This window comes from Narcine bancroftii, chromosome 4 (genome assembly GCF_036971445.1).
Source record: "Narcine bancroftii isolate sNarBan1 chromosome 4, sNarBan1.hap1, whole genome shotgun sequence".
NCBI classification, from domain to species: domain Eukaryota; kingdom Metazoa; phylum Chordata; class Chondrichthyes; order Torpediniformes; family Narcinidae; genus Narcine; species Narcine bancroftii.
The window spans coordinates 189035158-189056691 of NC_091472.1; the positions used below are offsets into that span (position 1 = coordinate 189035158).

The 21534-nt window shown below is 41.5% G+C and overlaps 1 protein-coding gene across 2 annotated transcripts in view; it reads left to right on the forward strand.

The window, feature by feature from the left end:
- The window catches only part of rhof (ras homolog family member F), a 58930-nt gene extending 49836 nt beyond the window's left edge, over window positions 1–9094 (forward strand). Inside the window, exons 6-7 of one of the 2 annotated variants that reach the window (XR_011356269.1) lie at window positions 589–4952; window positions 5762–5843. Coding sequence is in view for 1 of the 2 variants with exons in the window: in XM_069933286.1 (XP_069789387.1) it covers window positions 5762–5932 (171 nt within the window). In the remaining variant the exon portion in view is untranslated. Of the gene's footprint in view, window positions 1–588; window positions 4953–5761 lie in introns of both variants that reach the window. The other variant, XM_069933286.1, reaches the window with a different exon arrangement.
- The last annotated feature ends 12440 nt before the right edge of the window (window positions 9095–21534 follow it).

Here is a 21534-nt window from a genome sequence, read left to right on the forward strand (position 1 = left end):
TGTTATTGACTCATCGTTTTATGAAATGATACCTTTGTGTTGATTCCAATAATCAGGGTTCCTTTTATTGTCACGTAATAATACGCAAAAATGCAACATACATGACGTATTTATGTTTTTAATTCCTGGGAATATATTCTGAGTGTGAAGCAAGTGATGTTTTGTATTTATCAGTCATTGCCCTTTCCTACTGGGAAGGAGAAATGCACATTGCATGACTGCTTTACTTCCACGAGGCAGAAAAATTGCCACTAATTCCCTGCTCTGCTCCTTCTTTGAACCATCTTCTACTTATGATACAGTTCCAAAACAACTGAAGAATCTCCAAAACTTCTCATTTCCAACAGTTTTATATAATTTACAACTGTTGATGGTGGGTTTATTGTCATACACCTAAGTACAACGTTCGCTTGCCCAAAATCCTGACTTGCTGCAACAAAAAGCATCTCCAATCGTACACATATGGAAAGCAATAATAAATAGATAATAAATATAAGACATAAAATGAAGATGAATTTTAAAAAGATAAAGGTATTTTCATCTCGTGTTTCAAACATTAACCATATTCTCTTTTTTTTGCAACTGCAGATTACAATTCAATTTCTTCCATGAGCAACTTTCTAGATCAACCTTCATTTGTCTTATCATCTCTTTGTCACTAGCATCTCCTGCCTTCACCTGACCTCCCCTTTCCCCCTCTCCTTGTTTTCTACCTATCTATTATCTATGCATTTCAAGATATTTTCCTCTAACCTCTCCCCATTCTAAAAGCCACTGGTCTCTAACATTAACTGTTCCCTTCTCTACATCTGTTGCATGATTTTTTCCAGGATTTTGTATTATTTGAAGTACTTTTATGAAACTGAAAGATTTTTTTTAAAGTCACAGAAACTTTAAAACAGGTTAGATTAAAAATATTGCATTTGCAACCTTTTAATTAAAACATTTGTGAAGCTCCTACACGTGGCCATCTTTCATAGCTTTGGGATGGCCACATGCAGGAGCTGATGAATCCATAAACACATCAGGCACAAAAACAATGATTATTGACCATTAATGTTTTCTGATGTTGACAGAGGAGAACATTGTGCTGAGTCAAAGAAAACCCCTGACCATCAGTAAATAATGGTATTGATTCATTACTTTTCCTCTGAGGGACCTCCAGAGTTCAGCTACATTTACACTCAAGTCTACGTGGTGCGGCAAAAGCCCTTGTCCTTCTGACTCCAAAGCAAGATTATTGTCACAGAACCAAGAGCAATACTCGATAGAAGTAAATCTGTGTTCTGCCTAAATTTAATTAGATGGTATTTTCAGAGCAAGCTATTTCTGACGCTCCAGTTTCTCAGCCTTTCTCAGTACACAAGCAAACCTAAGAATTTACCACAATAACTGAATACAAGGCTCTGCTTAACATTTTGTTTTACCCATGGTCCAACAAATCAAAACTATTCCAATCATTCTTCACTAGAAAATGATCATAGTCACATTTCAATTGTTTGCCTTCCTGACAAAAATAATATTTCTCAATGGATTAAACAACATATCTGTGTAATTATGGAGGAGCATTCGGCTCTTAACCAGGGAGCTTGACATATAATTTTAATCAGGAATAATATGTACACTTCGCTGACTTTATCAGATGTGATTTGGCCAACTCTGAATGTGTGGAATGTTAAAAACACAAATTCTTTTTGAAATAAATTGTACTGTTTGTTACCAATGTGTGCCGAGATAGCTAAAACCTTAGTTTTGTGTACTGTCCGCAAAGCCATGGTATAAGAGGTCGTGAAAAAATAAAGCGAAATGTGCAGGCATTGTGATAAAGAGAAAAGCACAGGTAAAAATTGTCTTGGGTAAACTTATACCTCTCATTTTGATCGTTTAGATTGGTCACAGTGTTTGAGCTACCGAAAGAAAATAAGACACACACACTGAGAGCAGTTCAGTTTATACAAAGCTTTATTACTAAATTTAAAGCTGAATTCACATTACAATATGCAAGCCCTTCCCAATTATACTTATCAACGCCTGGACTGGTCCAAACTGCTGAAGCGAGGCAACGACTGCACACTTGTAGTAGGTTGTTGGGGCGCCGGTAGTAGCTTCTCCACCTCCCTCGACCTGGATGTTAGCTGGACTCTTGAAGTTCTTCTTGCTGAGAGATGTTGCCAGCTCTTGGAGAGTCTCAAACTTCAGCAGTGGGACCATGGCTTATATTACCCAAAAGTTGGTTTACTTCAGATCTTATCTCTTTGAACAAATGATTTAATTATCTTCAAGGTCTCCTGACAGTCTGCGACCAACAAAAGACAACTGCATCTTCTGGGTCTCATGGTAGAAGTTGGATAATGTCTACTGATTCATATGTTCATATGCCCAGTCCCTGGGCCCCATATAGTGTAAATTTAGATAATGTCTTCTTTCAACTGCATCCTGGGCCCCATGGTGGAATTTAGGTGTGTCTACTAATTCATATGCAACAAGCAGGTTCTCAGCCTTGCAGGAGCAAAGGCTGCAAAAGTAAGAAACACGGTTTAAATCTTCCATTACATACCAATGTGTGCCGAGACACAGTTAAAACCTTAGTTTTGTGTACTGTCCGCAAAGCCAGTCTATACATGGTATAAGAGGTCGTGAAAAAATAAAGCGAAATGTGCAGGCATTGTGATAAAGAGAAAAGCATAGGTTAACAGTGCAAGGCAACATCTTCTTTTACTAATGGGTTCCATGTTGTTGGTAACTCCTTGAAGAAAAGAAGCCAACTAGTGTAACTTCTCTGCTCTCCTCTTTTGTGTAATTCTTTATTTATCTCACTATGAACCATATCAACCAATTTATTTACAGATGCATCCCTTTAAATATTCACAGTGACATTTTCTCTTTTCCCCCTTCCCACCCCCCTCCAAAAACAGTAAATATTGGGCATATAAAATACAATAAAACAATATCTTTCTACAAAAGGAATACAAACAAAAAAGACACATCATCTACTTATTCGCATTAAATCTGATCGTGTTTACCTTCTTATCATTTTAGGCGGTGGCGGCCCCAGGCCTGCTCCCCCTGTTATGCTCCATACATGGCTCACAGGTTTTTTCAAACATTGTATCCTTGTCTTTTAAATTATATGTGATACACTTAAACTTGGTTATATATTCAATTAATATTTATAGTCATTTAGTCCAACGTGGCCATCTTATATCTTTATTTTCACTTCTTTCCCACCTCTTCACCACCTCCATCCCCTTTTTTCCCCATTACTATTTTTTAAGTTTTCCTTTTTAATCTCAATATATGTCAACGCACTTAAGACATGAAATACCCCAACAATCCCCACAAGCAATAACCCTTTAACCCCAAATGAACATTCCCTCCTTAGATTGCCCCTTGTCCCTTGACGGCAACCACAACTCCCCTTTCCATTCGGTTGTGAACTTACTCGCAAGCGTCAACCGATTTCGCAGTGACCATTATTCTCCCACCCCCAGCCCCCCCCAGAGAAAACTATTTTCCTATACTTATAACAAAGCTCTCTTTCCCTTCTTCCCCTTCTCTTATCCATCTTTAAATCTTTATATATACATTATCTTTACTGTATATTTTATTTTCTTGCCGGTCATCTTTCTTGTCACTCCTCCTCCTCTCTTCTCCTGTCCTGCAAATGTTCAGCAAATTCTTGGGCTTTCTTTGGATCCCAGAACAGTCTATTCCGTTCCCCAGGAATGAATACTTTGAGTACTGCTGGATATTTTAATATAAAGTTATACCCTTTCTTCAATAGATTGTTTTTGCCATGTTGAATTCCTTCTTCTTCTTTAAAAGTTCAAAGCTTATGTCCGGGTAAAAAAAAATTTTTTGTCCCTTATATTCCAGTGGCTTATAGTCTTCTCTAACCTTTTTTCTTGCCTGCTCCAGTATGTTTTCTCTTGTCGTATATCTTAGAAATTTTACCAATATGGATCTCGGTTTTTGATGTGGTGGCAGTTTTGGTACTAGTGCTCTATGCGCCCTTTTGATTTCTATTTCTTCATGTGAATCTGTCGTTCCCAGCACCTTCGGGATCCATCCTTTTATAAATTCCTTCGTATCTGACCCTTCTTTGCCTACTTTTAGGCCCACTATTTTTATGTTGTTTCACCTACTGTAGTTTTCCAATACGTCAATTTTTTGTGACAATAAATCTTGTGTCTCTAATTTTTTTCGCTCTCTTCCAACTTTCCTCTTAAATCATTTATCTTCATTTCTACAGCAGCTTCTCGTTCCTCCACATTTTATACTCTTCCCTTTTTCAGTCATGACCAACTCTAAGCTTTGCATTCTGTCTTCAGCTCTTTTCATTTTTCTTTTGATTGAACTAAATTCTAATGATAGCCATTCTTTTAATGACCTCATTTGTCCTTCGAAAAAGGCTTTATCTAAACTTTGTCCTTCTATTTTACCTTCTTCTTTGAAATTCTTGGTCTTCTTCCTCTTCTTCTGTGTCTATATCTATGTCTGTGTCATCTTCTCTTCTCTGTATCTTTGTACCTTCATCCTTCTCTAGTGAGCTGCTTCTGTATCCTTGCTGGGCCTCCAGGTGCTGTGTCTCCTGCTGTTGGGCCCCCTGCTGCAGGCTGACCCTTCGTTGGCCCCCTGCTGCAGATCATCCTCCTGCCAATCACCCCGTTGCCACTCACCCTCTTCCAGCCCTTCATTCTCTTTCTTATCACTCTTTCTTGCTTGGTTTCCCCAGCCGAATGGCCCGATACTGGACGTCTCTCAGCTGGCCGCTCCTCAGCTGAATCCCCCTCCTGCTGGCATTAACCTTTTATTTTATTTGCGCACCTCTTCTTGGCTCCGAGAGCCATTTTTGAAGTCCGCAAGTCAGGAGGACACCGTTCCTCTGGGGACTCACCAACATCAGAGATTGGCCGCTCCTCTCCATGGTGGCTCTCTGCTCCGATTTGCAGGTAAGACCTTCTTTCTTCTCCAGTGATTTTTCTTCTTCCCTTTTCACTGTTCTTACTTTTTCTCTTTTGGGTGCCATCTTCTGTCTCTCTCTGTAACTTTATCTTTCTCTTCCTGTATTTTATGTTTATTGAGCTCTGTTTTTTTCACTTTTTTTTCTTTTCTCTGGAGAGGGCTGGTTCCACCCGACCAGCCACTACTCCATCACGTGACTAGCCTCCTCTGCTCTCCTCTCTTTAGTCAGAAGACTCTTGGCCCTTTTACACTGCCCTTTTTTTTAAAAAAAAAAAGGGGGTTTAACTCCTTTTAACCGCTTCACTTACCTGTGTGAATGCAACGAACGTGGGATGGGGGTCATTTTCATTCCGGTAATTTTCTTGGCAAGGTAGGTAGTATCAGAGCTGATGTGTTTCACACTGGCTCCTGTGTAAAAGGCTTACCCACCTTCTCGGGACGCCGACATTGTTGTCATGCTGTAGGTCCCACCTCCTTTTGCACCCAGATGCCGGGTCCCCATGTAAAAGGTCGCACAGACCCAGCTTTTCTTGGTTCAGTGTGAGCGGCCCGACCTGGCTTCAAACACAGGTTGTTCAGACGCCAATGAAATGGGATCGCTGTCTCTCCCTGGTAGCAAGGGTAAACTTGTCATGGACCCAATAGAAGCCCATCCAGTGGAGGAGAACGTAGAATTAAATTCACGAACCAGGACATCAGAGAGCGGCGAATGACAGAATCACAATCTAAAAGGGTGGAATGGGGAAATAAAATCAAAGGGAACGTTTGGAGATTGTAACTTTTTATTTTGTTCTAGGGTGAAGAAACTGCTCATCAGATTAACGCTGTCATGTACCTGGAATGCTCGGCCAAATTCCGTGAGAATATTGAGGACATCTTTAAAGAAGCTTCCACCGTGGCTTTAAGTGCCTTGAAGAAGAAAAAGAGCAAAAGCAAGAGGAAGCAGAAGCAATGCCTGCTACTTTGACAGTTTGTACCTGTAATGTTACTGGTCAAGACTGTGTGCCCTGTCTTACATTGTAAATTTGTCAAAGCTGTCATCAATTACGCACGTTTGTACTACTTTTTCAATGGCCTCAGTTCCCGTTAGGGATTTAGTTTTCCTCATATTTGCGAAAAGGTTTAGCCGTATATTGCTGACTCGTCAGGTTGGAGATGCATTTGCAGTGACATCTAAATCATATGCACACTTCTCTGATGCCCAGATATTCCAACAACATTTTTTTAAAATCCCAGTAACGAAAAAGTGCCGAATTACCTGAAACGAAAAGAATAAGAATTCGATTGTCAGCCAGAGAAAGAAAACAAAGACCGTATCTTGAAAGAATGTCTTCAAGGGTGAAGTAACCCTCAGCCTGAAACCTTGCATGGTGTTGTGTAGTTCCAGAAAATACTTCTGCAAGGATGTCATTCAACATCTCTCCAACCATCACTCATGTCACTCGTAGAGTGTTGTATTTAGTGTTGATTTGTTTCATACTTCTCAGAAGTGCAAATGTTTTTTTTCTAAATTATCAGTAAATGTAAAGGTAACTAGCAATTGTTTTTTAGTTTCAGCAATGTTTAACATTGCCAGAATAATGATTACTTGTGCCACTTTGAGCGTCAGCTTATCAGCGCAAAAGCACTTTCACCAAAATTGTTTTGTCAGCACTGTCCCTCCTCTCCAGAGGAACAACTCTCTCTCGAACTTTTCCCAAGTTACCCATTTCCCAAGTGTACGAGTCCAGGACTTGATTAACAGCCAGTTTTTTCAAATGTGGAGATCCACAAACCTTATCTCTATAATTAATTTTCCTCTGCGGGTTCTGGGAAGAGGAATGCCAATGTTAGCATCTCTACCCCTGCACCAAATGAAAACAGCTAATTCAACAACATTGGAAATTAAGTCAGGGACCTCTTAAACACGCACAATGCCCTTAAAACTGAGCCCATCTCCATGATTTCCAAAAATAAATCACATATGAAGGTTAAAATTTTAAGGGCATTTTGTTGATCAGTGAGATTTATTTTAATTAACTGCAAAGCCTGTCTGCTAGGAAGAAGCCAGACTGAGATTAATTATGCTTAGTTTTGTTTCCATTGCAACACTTTCCATTGAAAAAGACACCATTGCTTTTTTTAATTAATATTTTCATTGAGTTTAACATATAAACTTGCATACAAAATTTTAAGGAAAACCCATAACAAGTCATCTGTATACACACAAGTACAAAAAATTATGGATGGAATTACTTTAGACAGTTCCTTAATCCACGTGGTTAACATAGATTAATTCAATAATTTGTTTCTCAAATGTTTCCACTGCTTTTTATTAATACAATGTCCTGAGGGAAAATCTGTTCAATATTTTGGATTTACAGTGTTCCTTCAACTTTACAAAGTTTAAGGTTTTCATTAAAAGTTTCCCAGTGTATTTATGCAAATTATAGGAAAGGTTAATGTTGTAGCACAATAGTGCAAAAGCAAGGAATCTAATTAATGAAGGATTTAAAGAGCCTTGCTAATCGGCTTACAATATCTGAAATTTAATGAAGGACTGATGCAGCCTGTTTCAACAGCAGTAGTCGGGACTGTTACTTGGCACAATATAAATCTAAAACGTAATGCTATTCCCTGGATTTTCTGTCTTTATTATATACACTGCAAGATGGAGGCAATCTTCCTCTGTGAGCAATACTTCAGGAATTTTTCCTCCAAATAACTTTTATTTCCCTGTGATCCTTCCCACCATTATACTGTTTTGCTAAAACTGCTTCTTTATTGCATTCAGGCAGTGGACATGGGAGCATCTTTCTCCCACCCCACCCCTAAACTATGTTGTCGATTGAATCTTTGAGATAAAATGTTGGAGATCTGCACCTGAAACCTATTACTTCATGTGGAATTTATAGTGATATACCAAAGATTACATTAGACAACTTTTTTTTTTCCTGGGGAAAAAAATGGGGTATTCTAACAGACAATTCAAGCTGAACACAAAGATCATTTCAGATTTGCTGTATCATGTGGGAAGTTGGAGAAACATTGAATTAACTTTAATTTAGCATGTTTAATTGCATAATGATGTTGACACATTGCATTAGTTCATCTGACCTAAAAATGTTTTGCCGCTGATTTTCATTTGTACTCAGGATCTGATGCCTCTCATGTCAGTGTCCAACAATAGTCGGCCAGCATCTTTAGATCCCAGTTGCCCAAATAGTGCTTTTCCATGATCGCAATTTCCTGGTGAAACCTTTCACCGTGTTCGTCACTGACTGTGCCAAGATCAGCAGGGAAGAAGTCCAAGTGCAAATGCAGAAAATGAATTTGCAATGTCATGTTGCACATCACGGTTTTGTATTCTTGAGGTAGACTTAAAATATGACAGGAAATCACAAAAATAAGTTATATCTTAAAAAAAAGTACATTATAGGAAAATTTTAGTGATTTTGTTTTGTGAACTGCAGCCAAAATCCATAAAATTCACGCAAAATTGTTTAGGAAATAATTCAGTGTTATTGGTAATATATAAATTCTAGTTTGATTAAATTTTGCTAAATTTTGGAATTCATAATCCAATTTTATCCCCATGCACATTTGCTGTTGAAATGCTGCACTGAGCGAAATGTGTATGGTTTAGAAAGCATCTGTTTGACCATCTGAATCCTGAATTTCACGAACTATGCCATCTAGTATTGATGTATTTTATATGAACTGATATAAAAAAGTTCTTTTTAAAAAAAAACAATTGATTTGTGCCTGACAAGAAACTGTATTACTCAGAATATGACACCTTTGTAAAAATAATCATTTCAAAGGGAAAGAAAATTGGGCGTGGAAGGAAAATCATCTGTTGCTGACCTTCCTCTCACTGTGTGGGCTACTTTCATCCAGAATGTATCTTGTATTTGTAAAAACAAAGGAACAAGGTATGGCATCTGGTCCCTTTTACTTGCTCAGGATGATCATGGCAGATCTTTCCCTTCAGTACCATTTTTCTTCATCCCTTTATGACTTCTGAAACATTAGGAGAGCTCGTTTTAGCAATGAACCTGTAGAAATGAAAGAAAAATTATACAAGCTTGAATTTAAACTGGTCTGCCAACAAGAAGAAAAATATATTTTAATGAAGTATTTAAAACTACTTGACTTGTTTCTTGCATTTTCTAACTTTATTTTATCTAAGTTACATACATCAATAACTTCTGTGAACATAAGGTGATCTTTTGTTGGTTGCAGTTCAAGACATATTTTGATTAATTAATTTAGGCTACTGTCTTCATTTTTTTTTTTTTAAATTTTTTTTTACACCATAAATCACAATAGCCATGATATACACTTTTTCTTTTCCACACATTTACAGTGACTTTTTCTCCCTCCCCCCTCCCTCCTCCCAAGCCACCCCCCCACCCCCCCCTCTCTGTCTTCATTGTAATTATCCAACCATTGTCAGCTGATCGCACTTCTAAAAATTCAACTCATTTTATCACAAAGTAATCAATAAATAATAATTGATAGAACATGCAAGTAATACAAAACATCTCTTTAAACAAGAGTTCCAGGGATAGCTGTAGTATGGACCAATAGGACTTGCCCTGTATTCAACTATATTTGAAGTTGGGAGGACAGACATTTTGTTTTTAAGGATCGTAATTCCAAGCAAATGGTGAAATGCTACTTCCCTTACAACCTATTCTCTCAGGTGTCTCTATCACGAACTGATTCTTCTCCACCCACTTCGACAAAGGTAGTTAACAGTGGCCAATTATCCATCCAATCTTTCAGATGTGGAAGGAAACCAGAGCACGGAGCACGGTGGGGGGTGGGGGGGGTGAGTCCTGTAGTCCAGGGTTTCCCAAACTGGGTTCTGTGGAAGAAGTGATAGGGAGTAATGATGTGATATGTGCTTTTCTTGTTACTTCTGTCCTTAATTTGTTTCTGGGATGGCCGCAAACTGCACTTCACCTCAAGGGGGGGGGAAAAGGCATCAGGAGCGCAGACAGCACTTGGCGCTTCATTTTTAACTAATGAGAATCCAAATTCTTCTGGTGCAAAGGACCTGGTCATATTTTACCAATACTCCACGTGTCCAATATTATGAATCATGGACTGTTGGATTAAAAAGATAAAGGGAGAGAGGATAAATTCTCCTGAAGGAATTACTGAAGTGTCACCACTTTTCATGATGAAACAATTTAATGCTGCCTACTAAATGTAAATTAGAGGGAACACATAATTTCAACTTGGAGAATGGCAAGTTTATTTACTTCCTTCCTATTTATATGACCAGGTATTGCAAACTGTACATGAAGATTAGGGTTCTGGCTTTTCCAAGTGCTCCCCAAAGGGGTTCCAAGAGTTAAAAAGTTTGTGAAACCCTTTTGTAGTCACCGGGAACGATGAAACTGTACAGACAGTACTCAATCTGGATCATTGGAGCTGTGATACAGTAACACCATCTGGTAGCCTTGGGATCGTTCCTTATTTTAAGGCAAAAGGTTAAAGTCTGTTTGCAAGTTTAACTTTTTTTTTTGGTTCTTGTCAGGGCCAGTGCCAGACTATTTTGCACTCTAGGCAAGGTCAACTGCTTGCACCCCACCCCTTGGAAAAAAATTGCCAATTTTGATTTTTCTATAAAACATCCATTTTAGGAAAAATAAAAAGTACAAAACTTGAAACTGGTAAATTTATTTTAAATTGCGAGAGTAAGTATTACATTAGTCTTTGATTATCTTTCTCAAATACAAAGGAAACTATTTTGGCACACAAATCATTTTGAACTAAAGAGCACTCAGTAGAATGCAGACATCCACCAAGGGCAGTGCAACATTAAAACCTTTAACTACACACACCTTCCAGTGTCCATTAAAATCTTTTACCGCACACACCTTCCAGCATCCATTAAAACCTTTAACCTCACACACCTTCCAGGGTCCATTAAAACCTTTTACCGCACCCACCTTCCAGGGTCCATTAAAACCTTTTACCGCACACACCTTCCAGGGTCCATTAAAACCTTTTACCGCACACACCTTCCAGGGTCCATTAAAACGTTTTACCGCACACAACTTCCAGGGTCCATTAAAACCAGGAATAACTGAATGCTCTGCCCCCGTGTCACCTTGTGCTGGGTATTTCCCTTTTCCCAGCGGATGGCCACTGGGATAAATGGCCTCGGGTTGGACAGGTCCGCTGAGTGGATCTGCTGAGGTCCCGGGCCTCCATCCTATGCAGCAGGAATGGCATTGTTCCATGCAGTGGTGGGGGGGGGGGGGGTGGTCTGGTGTGATGGTGTGCCTTGGTTGGCCATTTCCTGTTGCACCAGGGAGATAATCTTTGCCTTGAAGACAGCAGGGGTCATCTCAAGGTGAGGGAGGAGCTGAATGCTGCAAAGAGGGGGGTGCCTAGGGCAGTGCGATAGGGGGTGTGGGTTTGCGTGGCTTTTTCTCCCCAGTACACCTGCCACATTGGGAACATGGCAGGGGTAGAGATGCCATGTATGCGGGCATAGTACATGACCCTGCAGAACAAAGAGCATGTGCCATCACCATTCCTGCCTTCACCGTGCTTTGTCTCCATATGGTGAGCCTGTGCGGATATCCCTGTGTGCCTGCTCCCCATTCCAGATATTCTAGCCACTCCAGAAGGACAATTGTTTCACGGACCATTTTGATGGTCACCAGTGTTGGAATCTAGGGGTTAAAACATTATGAAATAAATGATTAATTAATAAGTGTATATTTACTGCATGGTTCAGGGGAAAAGAAAAATGTGATTAAGTGGCAATCACAGCATGGAGCAAAGTTGGCCGAGCAAAATGGTCTGCTCCCAAATACAGGGAGAGGAAATGCATAAAATGATTTAGGAGGAATGCTCAAACTGAAGGAGGTGGTGAGTAGCACAGGAGACACAGGCCAGACCAGAACAAAGAATGGCCTGCAAGAAACAAAGGGAATGGAAAACCAGTCTAGGAGGAAGATTAAGGCAGGAGGAGGTGTTAAAGAGAACAGCAGAAATTGGCCAGACAGGAACAGAATGGTGATTAGAAATATCTGGGGATGAATTAATTTCTGATCAAAACAACAGGATAGTCTGGCCTGGAGGATTAAGTTGGGAGTGCTACACCCCAGATATCTGCAAAACAGGAGATGACTTGTGATAACCCTTATGCAAAAAGATCTAGCAAAGGAAGACAACTTTTGTTCTGTATGATAATGAAATCTAGCAAAGGAAGCCAACTTTTGTTCTGTATGATAAGGTTGATCTATATAAACTGAGCCAACTGGACAATCGGGGTCAGTCTTGGGGAGTAGCTCACTGTGCAGGTGACCTATGAACTAACGATTGACCCAGAACTCTGTTAAGTTTTATTCTTGTGCTGTGTAATAAATTGACTGTTGAACCGAATACCTTCTCCTATCACTTCATTCAAAGAACACGCTGGACTCAGACTACACATAGACTAAATTAAGAGTAAGGTAAAGCCAGAGTCCGACACCAGTCCCATAAAGAGAAAAACCATCCCTCTGAGGTCAGGACAGACAGTGGTAACTAAGTGCCCTGCCAAGGCAGGGGTCACTCTGACATCCCCAGGGAGGTTGTGTCCGGGACTCCGGCTGTAGAGACAAGTGATAAGGGCCCATTCTCATGCCCTCACTAACTGTATGGCACTGTGGTCTGTACATCAGGTCCCATTCTAAAAGTGAGGGGAACCAGGCCTGTCCTGTATTCACTACCCAATCTCACAGTGTGATTTCCCTTATCACTTACAGGGAGTTGTTAACCGAATGCTGCATGGACAGACTGCCCAGAGTGCTAGCGTGTTGGTGGGAGAGGGTGTCTCGGGTAAACTTATACCTTTCATTTTCTTCGTTTTAGATTGGTCAGTGTTTGAGCTACCGAAAGAAAATAGACACACACACACCGAGAGCAGTTCAGTTTATACAAGTCTTTATTACTAAATTTAAAGCTGAATTCACACTACAACATTCAAGCCCTTCCCAATTATACTTATCAATGCCTGGACTGGTCCCAACTGCCAAAGCGAGGCGACAACTGCCAAAGCGAGGCGACAACTGCACACTTGTAGTAGGTTGTCTGGGCGCCAGTAGCAGCTTCTCCACCTCCCCGGACTGGGACGTTGGTTTGGAATCTTGAAGTTCTTCTTCTTGCTAAGAGATGTTGCCACCTCTTGGAGAGTCTCAAATTTCAGCAGTGGGACCATGGCTTATATTACCCAAAAGTTGGTTTACTTCAAATCTTATCTCTTTGAACAAATGATTTAATTATCTTCAGGCCTCCTGACAGTCTGCGACCAACAAAAGACAACTGCATCTCTGGGCCTCATGGTGGAAGTTGGATAATGTCTACTGATTCATATGCATCCCTGGGCCCCATAGTGTAAATTTAGGTAATGTCTTCCTATTGAACTGCATCCTGGGCCTCATGGTGGAATTTAGATTATGTCTTCTGATGCAACTGCGTCCCTTCTTGCATAAGCTGGTCTAAATCCTCCATTACATTCCACCCCTTGGTCACAGCCTGTCACTTACGAGACCTTACAAGCATTTGAGTACAGAAGGAGCAAAAAAGAGAAACTAAATCTATAATAAGCACAAAAATAAGCAATAATGCGACCACCCAACGGAGAATATTGTGGCCCAATCCCCCAAATGTACCAGCTAACCATGAAAAAGGATTCCAATCAAGGCTCAAACTATCCTTGTGGGCCACAATACCCAGACACTGAAGCTCATGAACAGATTTTGAAACATGCTTAACAATATCAGATATATTAGTGGATACATTGGGCCATATTCTCCACGGGCAACTCCCTCGGAATGCCCTCGACATTACAAATTCAATTGCTGGCATCAAAGCAGCTGTTAAGCCAGATCAACAGGAGCACAAGATGGAGGACCTGGAACAAAGAAACCTGACATTTGTCACTCACGATGCCGTAAGCGCTCAGTATTTAAACATACTAAATCATCCTGTCCCTCAATAGCTACCCACCGAGTATTACCCTGTGCAGGTGTCACTATTTCCCCTTTTACAGGAGGGCCACTACCTGATGGTGCCACCCATATCTTTTGTCCAGGATTCTCTGGCTCGGGAATGGGGGGGCAATGACTGTTTTTCCTCTGGAATAGGCTGTAGTTCAGAAGCGTGAAGAAGTCGGTGGAAAGGAGTACCTCCCTTCAAAGGGCAATGATTCAAATTGTCGACTGCCTGCTGCAGCACATGGCACCACCCCTTCAGAGTCCCCAGTGGTGTTAACAAATGAATTTGTTCCTTCAGTAAGCCGTTCATTCGTTCAACTAACCTGGCAGCCTGCGGGTAATAAGGAATATGGTGGACCCATAAAATACTGTTGTCAGCTGCTCAATCACAGATTGCCTTCCGGGAGAAGTGTGAGCCATTATCAGACTGAATTTCCTCTGGTACATCATAACGAGAAATTAAATGGTTTAGTCCTTGTCAGCCGTCAGCCGTCTTGGTGGGAAAAGCAAAAACCAGGCCCGAAAAGGTGTCAACCATTACTAGAATGTAATGTTTACCCATACAGTCTGGCATAGGGCCTATGTAATCAATTTGCCAGACTGCAGCTGAGTGAGCACCCCGTCTTATTTGGCCATGTGGACCAGGTGGAACGGTGCGGGGAATTATAGGCCGGTGAGCCTTACATCAGTAGTGGGCAAAATGATGGAATCCATTATTAAGGATGTAATTGCAGAGCATATGACTAGCAGAGAAGGGATCGGACGGAGTCAACATGGATTTACAAAAGGTAAATCGTGCTTGACAAATCTATTGGAATTCTTTGAGATGGTGACAGGTAAAATAGATGGGGGAGAGCCAGTGGATGTGGTGTACCTGGACTTCCAAAAGGCCTTCGATAAGGTCCCGCATAAACAACTGGCTTCCAAAATCAAGGCTCATGGAAGAAGGGGTCAGGAAGCTCCAGTGTGATTTGGATAAATTGAGGGACTGGGGAAATACATGGCAAATGCACTACAATGTGAATAAATGTGAGGTTATCCACTTTGGTAATACAAACCGGAAGGCAGATTACTATTTGAATGGCAATAGATTAAGAGATGGGGAAGTGCAGAGAGGGGTACTTGTACACCAGTCTCTGAAGGTGAGCATGCAGGTACAGCAGGTGGTTAAAAAGGCAAATGGTATGTTGGCCTTCATATCAAAAGGGTTTGAGTATAGGAACAAGGATACCTTACTGCAGCTGTACAGGGCCTTGGTGAGACCCCACCTAGAGTATTGTGTGCAGTTTTGGTCACCTTATCTAAGGAAGGATGTTCTTGCAATGGAGGGAGTGCAGAGGTGATTCATCAGGTTGATACCTGGAATGGCAGGAATGACTTATGAGGAAAGATTGCGCCAGTTGGGATTGTACTCGCTGGATTTTAGAAGATTGAGAGGGGATCACATAGAGACATAAAATTCTGGCAGGACTGGACAGAACGGATACAGATGGGATGTTTCCAATGATGGGAAAATCCAGAACCCGGGGCCATGGTTTGAGGATAATAGGCAAACCATTTAGGACCGAGATGAGGAGGAATTTCTTTACCCAGAGGGTGGTGAATCTGTGGAATTCATTGCCACAGAGGGCAGTAGAGGCAGGATCATTAAATATATTTAAGAGGGAATTAGATCTATTTCTTCAGTATAAGGGTATTAAGGGTTACGGAGAGAAGGCGGGGACGGGGTACTGAACTTTAAGATCAGCCATGATCTCGTTGAATGGCGGAGCAGGCTCGAAGGGTCGAATGACCTTCTCCTGCTCCTATCTTCTATGTTTCTATGTTTCACAAGCTGGCATGCTGGGCATGTCCGCACAACCATGCAGGCATTGTTCTGATGGATGGGGAAGGCATGTGTACGGGCCCACATAGCTGATCCCTTCTCCCCCAAATAGCCACTCTGTTTGTGTGCCCATCGAGCCAGGGGGACGGTATCGGCACGGCTGATAGTGGCAAGCTGATCTGTGACTGCATTATGTTGTGCCATGTTTGTCGTCGCATTGGTATGGGCGTCAACATGATATATGGTTATCTCACGATGATGGGAAGCATCCCACAACAGCTGCCACAACTGTTTGCCCCATACTGGGCGGTCATGTATCAGCCAGTCATTCTTTTGCCAATCAGGCATCCATACCATGAGTCCATTAGTCACAGCCCAGGAATCAGTAAACAAGCGAAGAGGGTGATCATGGGGGTCTAGTGGTAAAGTGACCGCCTTCAACTCAGCATACTGACTGGAGCCACCATCCCCCTCCTCTAATAAGTGAGTTCCTGACCTGAGATGGTAAGCCACCGCCTTCCACTTCTGCTTTCCTTGCACCCATCGCTGCTACCATCAGTAAACCAGGCGTCCTCTTGTTCTGCTTCCTGTACCATCTCTTCCGTGGCCCCTTGGATCATGAGGCGGGGGTGAACAGCAGGTGGAGAGGGCAGTATGTTAGGCACATGCTGAGGAGTATCTGCATTATTACCATGGTCATCTTTCCAGATATTCCCGTCCCATTCATCAATTACATCAGGATCGTCGCCATTCTTTATCATGGCACGAATACAATGTGGATCGGGTTCTACTCCATGCCTTTCTTTATCTGCACAGAGCTGCTGCCGGAGTTTAATATTACAGCAGATCGTTTGGACATGCTTATCTTCCCATTCTTTGGCTCGGTCCTGACTATTGCGAACAATCTCGCTCATCGTGGAACAGCGTTGTCGCATGGCTTCTAGCTCCTCCTCTAATTGCTCTCTCTTGTGCTGAGATTCTACTTCTCTTTGAATTAATTCTGCTTCACGCTGAACGGAGTGGCGTAAGGCTGTGGCCAGCAGCCAAAAACTGTCTGTCAGCATCCCCTTTTTACCAGGAAATTTACTTTCTCGAAGGAGAGTAGCAACTCACTCTCCTAGAGGTGCACTCGATGGGTCTAACTTCTCATCCCAACTAATGGGTGGTCCCAACAAAGACAGGGTATTGGCCAACGTGCCAAACCCATCGTCTTTGGAAGTCCATCCCGGAATCAAGAACTGCTCAGGGCTCACCTCTTTCTTTCAGCGAAACATCTTGAGACCAACCCTGCTCGCAGCGCCAATTGTCTTGGGTAAACTTATACCTCTCATTTTGTTCATTTTAGATTGGTCACAGTGTTTGAGCTACCAAAAGAAAATAGACACACACACACCGAGAGCAGTTCAGTTTTTGTTTTTTTTTTAATTTTTTATTTTTCACACCATAAATCACATTATCCATGATATACACTATTTCTTTTTCACACATATACAGTGACTTTTTCTCCCCCCCCTCCTTCCTCCCAAGCCACCCCCCACCCCCCACTCTCATCCATTTTAGGTATACAATCTAGGTTGCATTAAGCCAGTCAGACAATGTTGTCATTCAACAAAATTACACCAGAAATTCTACTGAGTCCATTCTTTTCTTTCCTTCTCCTTCCATCAACTTAGGTAATGTTTGTCCCCGGTAGGTTTTCGCTATTGTATTTAATGTAAGGCTCCTATACTTGTTCGAATATTTCAATATTATTTCTTAACCTATATGTTATTTTTTCTAATGGAATACATTTATTCATTTAAATTTAGTAGTTTCTTCCTTTTAATTTGGTTATGTATTCCATTAATATTTAAAGTCATATAGTTCAGCGTAGCCCTTTTATATTTTGTTTATCTTCTCTTTCCATTTTTCCATCATTACCTTTCCTCCTTTTCCATTTCTGTTTTCTTATTTTCAACTCTTTATAAGACAACATTCCTACAACATCCAACATTTTCCTTATTCTCCTATTTCTATCTTATTTATCCCCAATCTCCCCTTCACCTCCTGAGTTGTCCTTTATCCCTTGTCGGACAACCACATCTCCCCTCTCCATTTGGATTTGCGAATCCACTCGCAAGCGTCAACTGATTTTGCAGTGACCGCTATTTCCCCCCACCCCGCCCCCCCAGAAAAGATTTCACTTTTCATATGTCACAAAGGTCACTCTTTTAATTCCCTCCTTATTCTCTCTATTCCATTACCTTCCCTTATTAATTCTTGTCTATACTATCTATATTTTCCTCTAAGTACAGATACATTCACGTATGCTCATTGTCTCTATTCACTCTTATACCTCTTTACCCGCTTACATATCAATCGTGATCATTTTTACTCTCATTACCCGTCTTCATCCCTCAGTCTATTTTTGTCTTTACCCACATACATATCAATCGTGATCATTTTAACTCTCATTACCCGTCTTCCTCCCTCAGTCTATTTTTGTAATTGTTCTGCAAATTTTCGTGCTTCTTCTGGATCCGAGAATAGTCTGTTTTGTTGTCCTGGAATAAATATTTTCAATGCCGCTGGATGCTTTAGTATAAATTTATACCCTTTCTTCCATAAAATCGCCTTTGCTGTATTGAACTCTTTTCTCTTCTTTAGGAGTTCAAAACTTATATCTGGATAAATGAAGATTTTTTGCCCTTTATACTCCAGTGGTTTGTTGCCCTCTCTTACTTTTTCCATTGTCTTCTCCAGTACCTTTTCTCTTGTAGTATATCTTAGGAATTTTACTACAATAGATCTTGGTTTTTGTTGTGGTTGTGGTTTAGAGGCCAATACTCTATGTGCCCTTTCTATTTCCATTTCTTGCTGTAGTTCTGGACATCCTAGGGTCTTAGGGATCCACTCTTTTATAAACTCCCTCATATTCTTGCCTTCTTCATCTTCCTTAAGGCCCACTATCTTTATGTTATTTCTTCTGTTATGGTTTTCCATTGTATCTATTTTTTGAGCTAGTAGTTCTTGTGTCTCTTTAGTTTTTTTATTAGATTCCTCCAATTTCTTTTTTAAGTCTTCTACCTCCATTTCTGCTGCTACTGCCCGCACTTCCATCTTGTCCATTTTCTTTCCCATTTCTGTTAAGGTCATCTCTATTTTATTTATTTTCTCTTCTGTGTTGTTTATTCTTTTTCTTAAATCCTTAAATTCCTGTGTTTGCCATTCTTTAAATGACTCCATGTATCCTTTAATAAGAGCAAGTATATCCTTTATCTTGCCTTTCTTTTCTTCTTCTATTTCACTGTACTCTTCCTCTTCCTCTTCTTCTTCCTCTGGGTTGACCATCTGTTGTTTCTTTGGTGCCCTTTCCTCCTCTTCTTTCTTGTTTCTATTGTCTTCTGTGGTCTCTTCTTGCTGCAGGTGTTCTGCAGCTGTCGTTGCCGGCTGTGGAGATCGACTCCCCAGCTGGTCCCCCCTCCCGTCGGTGTGTTCTTTTTCATTCGCATCGCGCATGCTTTTACTCGGCTCTGCGAGCCATTTTTGTAGTCCATTATTTACCGACCTGAGGGAGCGGGTTTCTCTCTCCGCAGCGGGCCTCTTCGGACAGGTAAGGCCTTCACCTTTTTCCTCTTTTGTCTTCTCTTCCTCTCTTCTTACCGTTGCTTTCGATTTTTCTTTTTTTGTCGCCATCTTCTTTCCACCTTTATACTCACTTTTCTGTAACTTTTATTTCTGTGCCTTTGTGTTTTCCTTTGTTTTTCCCGACTTTTCTGGAGAGGGCTGGAGTTCACCGTCCGGCCACTACTCCATCACGTGACTCCTCCCCGAGAGCAGTTCAGTTTATACAAATCTTTATTACTAAATCTAAAGCTGAATTCCCACTACAATATGCAAGCCCTTCCCAATTATACTTATCAATGCCTGGATTGGTCCCAACTGCCAAAGCGAGATGACGACTGCACACTTGTAGTAGGTTGTCTGGGCGCCAGTAGCAGCTTCTCCACCTCCCCGGACCGGGACGTTGGTTTGGAATCTTGAAGTTCTTCTTCTTGCTGAGAGATGTTGCCACCTCTTGGAGAGTCTCAAACTTCAGCAGTGGGACCATGGCTTATATTACCCAAAAGTTGGTTTACTTCAAATCTTATCTCTTTGAACAAATGATTTAATTATCTTCAAGGTCTCCTGACAGTCTGCGACCAACAAAAGACAACTGCATCCTGGGCCCCATGGTGGAATTTAGATTATGTTTTCTGATGCAACTGCATCCCTTCTTGCATAAGCTGGTCTAAATCCTCCATTACAGAGGCAAATATGGAGGGCCCTCTCAACCCCCAGCTGGAGTAGTCATGCAGCTAAATGCTTGCCTGACCGCTTGCAGTATCTGTCCACTAGCCCGACCAATCCTTGGCTGAGTATTCCCGGGTCTCTACGACCTTGTACTGGCCCCTCACCCATCCGCTCGGACCCTCGCCGTTCTCGGCAATCTCCTCATTGTGGAAGGCCAATGAGGGGTCCTGGTTTCAGGTCTGGGATCGTGTGGTTACCAGCCGGGCTTGCAAGGTCTCTGGGTTGCGGGGGGTGGGGGGAGATGTGTGCTTAATCGGTGCCAGCTTCCTCAGTCGTCATTGTCCAGCCATACTTCCCCGCCCACGATGATGGTTCTGATCTTGATAGGATTGACCTGCCAGCCGGATTGGCAGGTGCCACTCTTTGACCAGCTGGCAGGCAGATTCAGCATATCTAGCCTCCAAACTGCTGGTGCGCGCCCTGGCCGCGTCCAGTGCCTTCTGCAGGGACCTGCGCTGGTGTTTCAACAATTCAATTTGGGAGGACAGGTGACCGCCCACAATATCCCAGACAGGCAGGGAGGCCATGTGTTCCTCCACATTGAACAATCAGGCAACATAACATAGAAAGCAAAAGACAGTCAGCTTCTCGGGCCTGAGCCCTTCTACACGTGTACAGAACATGTTCAGAATGTCTCAAGCCCAAACAATCCAATGCCTTTTGCTTTCCATGGATGCTGCGTGGCCTGCTGAATTTCTCCAACACAGATCCCACTTTTTCCATTTTAGCGTCTACTTATACCCACTTTTCTTGTTCTGAGGAAAGGCCATTAACTTAGAACTTCAACTTTGCTTCACTCACTACAGATTTCTATAATTTAATAAACTCTTAAAAGGAAAACTAGTTCAGATCAGGGTTTCCCAAACTGGGCTCCGTGGAAAGGCATGGGGTTCCGTGGAAGAAATGACAGGGAGTGTTAACGATCTACCTGTTTATCTTTAAGTCACTTATTACCTCAGTCTTTAATTCAATTTGGTTCTGGGATGGCAGCAGGCAGCACACTCCGCCCTAAGAAAACAAAATAGCATCAGGAGGCCTGATGTCAGCAGTGCAGACGTCAGGCCTGTGCATCACTCTCAACCAATGAGAATCCAATTTCTGTCGGTGCAAAGCTGGCCTTATTTTACTGATATTCCATGTGTGCAATATTTAGAACTATGGATCATTGGATTAAAAAAGAAACTAGGAGACAAGATAATTCAACTGAAGAAACTACTGAGGTGCCACCGTTTTTCATGAAGATTCTTCGATTTTGCTGATATCAGAAAAATCAAGTGTTATAAAGAAACGAAGATACAACAAAAATTATTTATTGCTTGGGTTCACCTCAGCCAAGAGTGAAAAGGCACCAGATGCACAATGTTTTTTATGTGGTAAAATTCTGTCTAACAGGCAACAAATGATTTCAACGTGGAGAATGGTAAG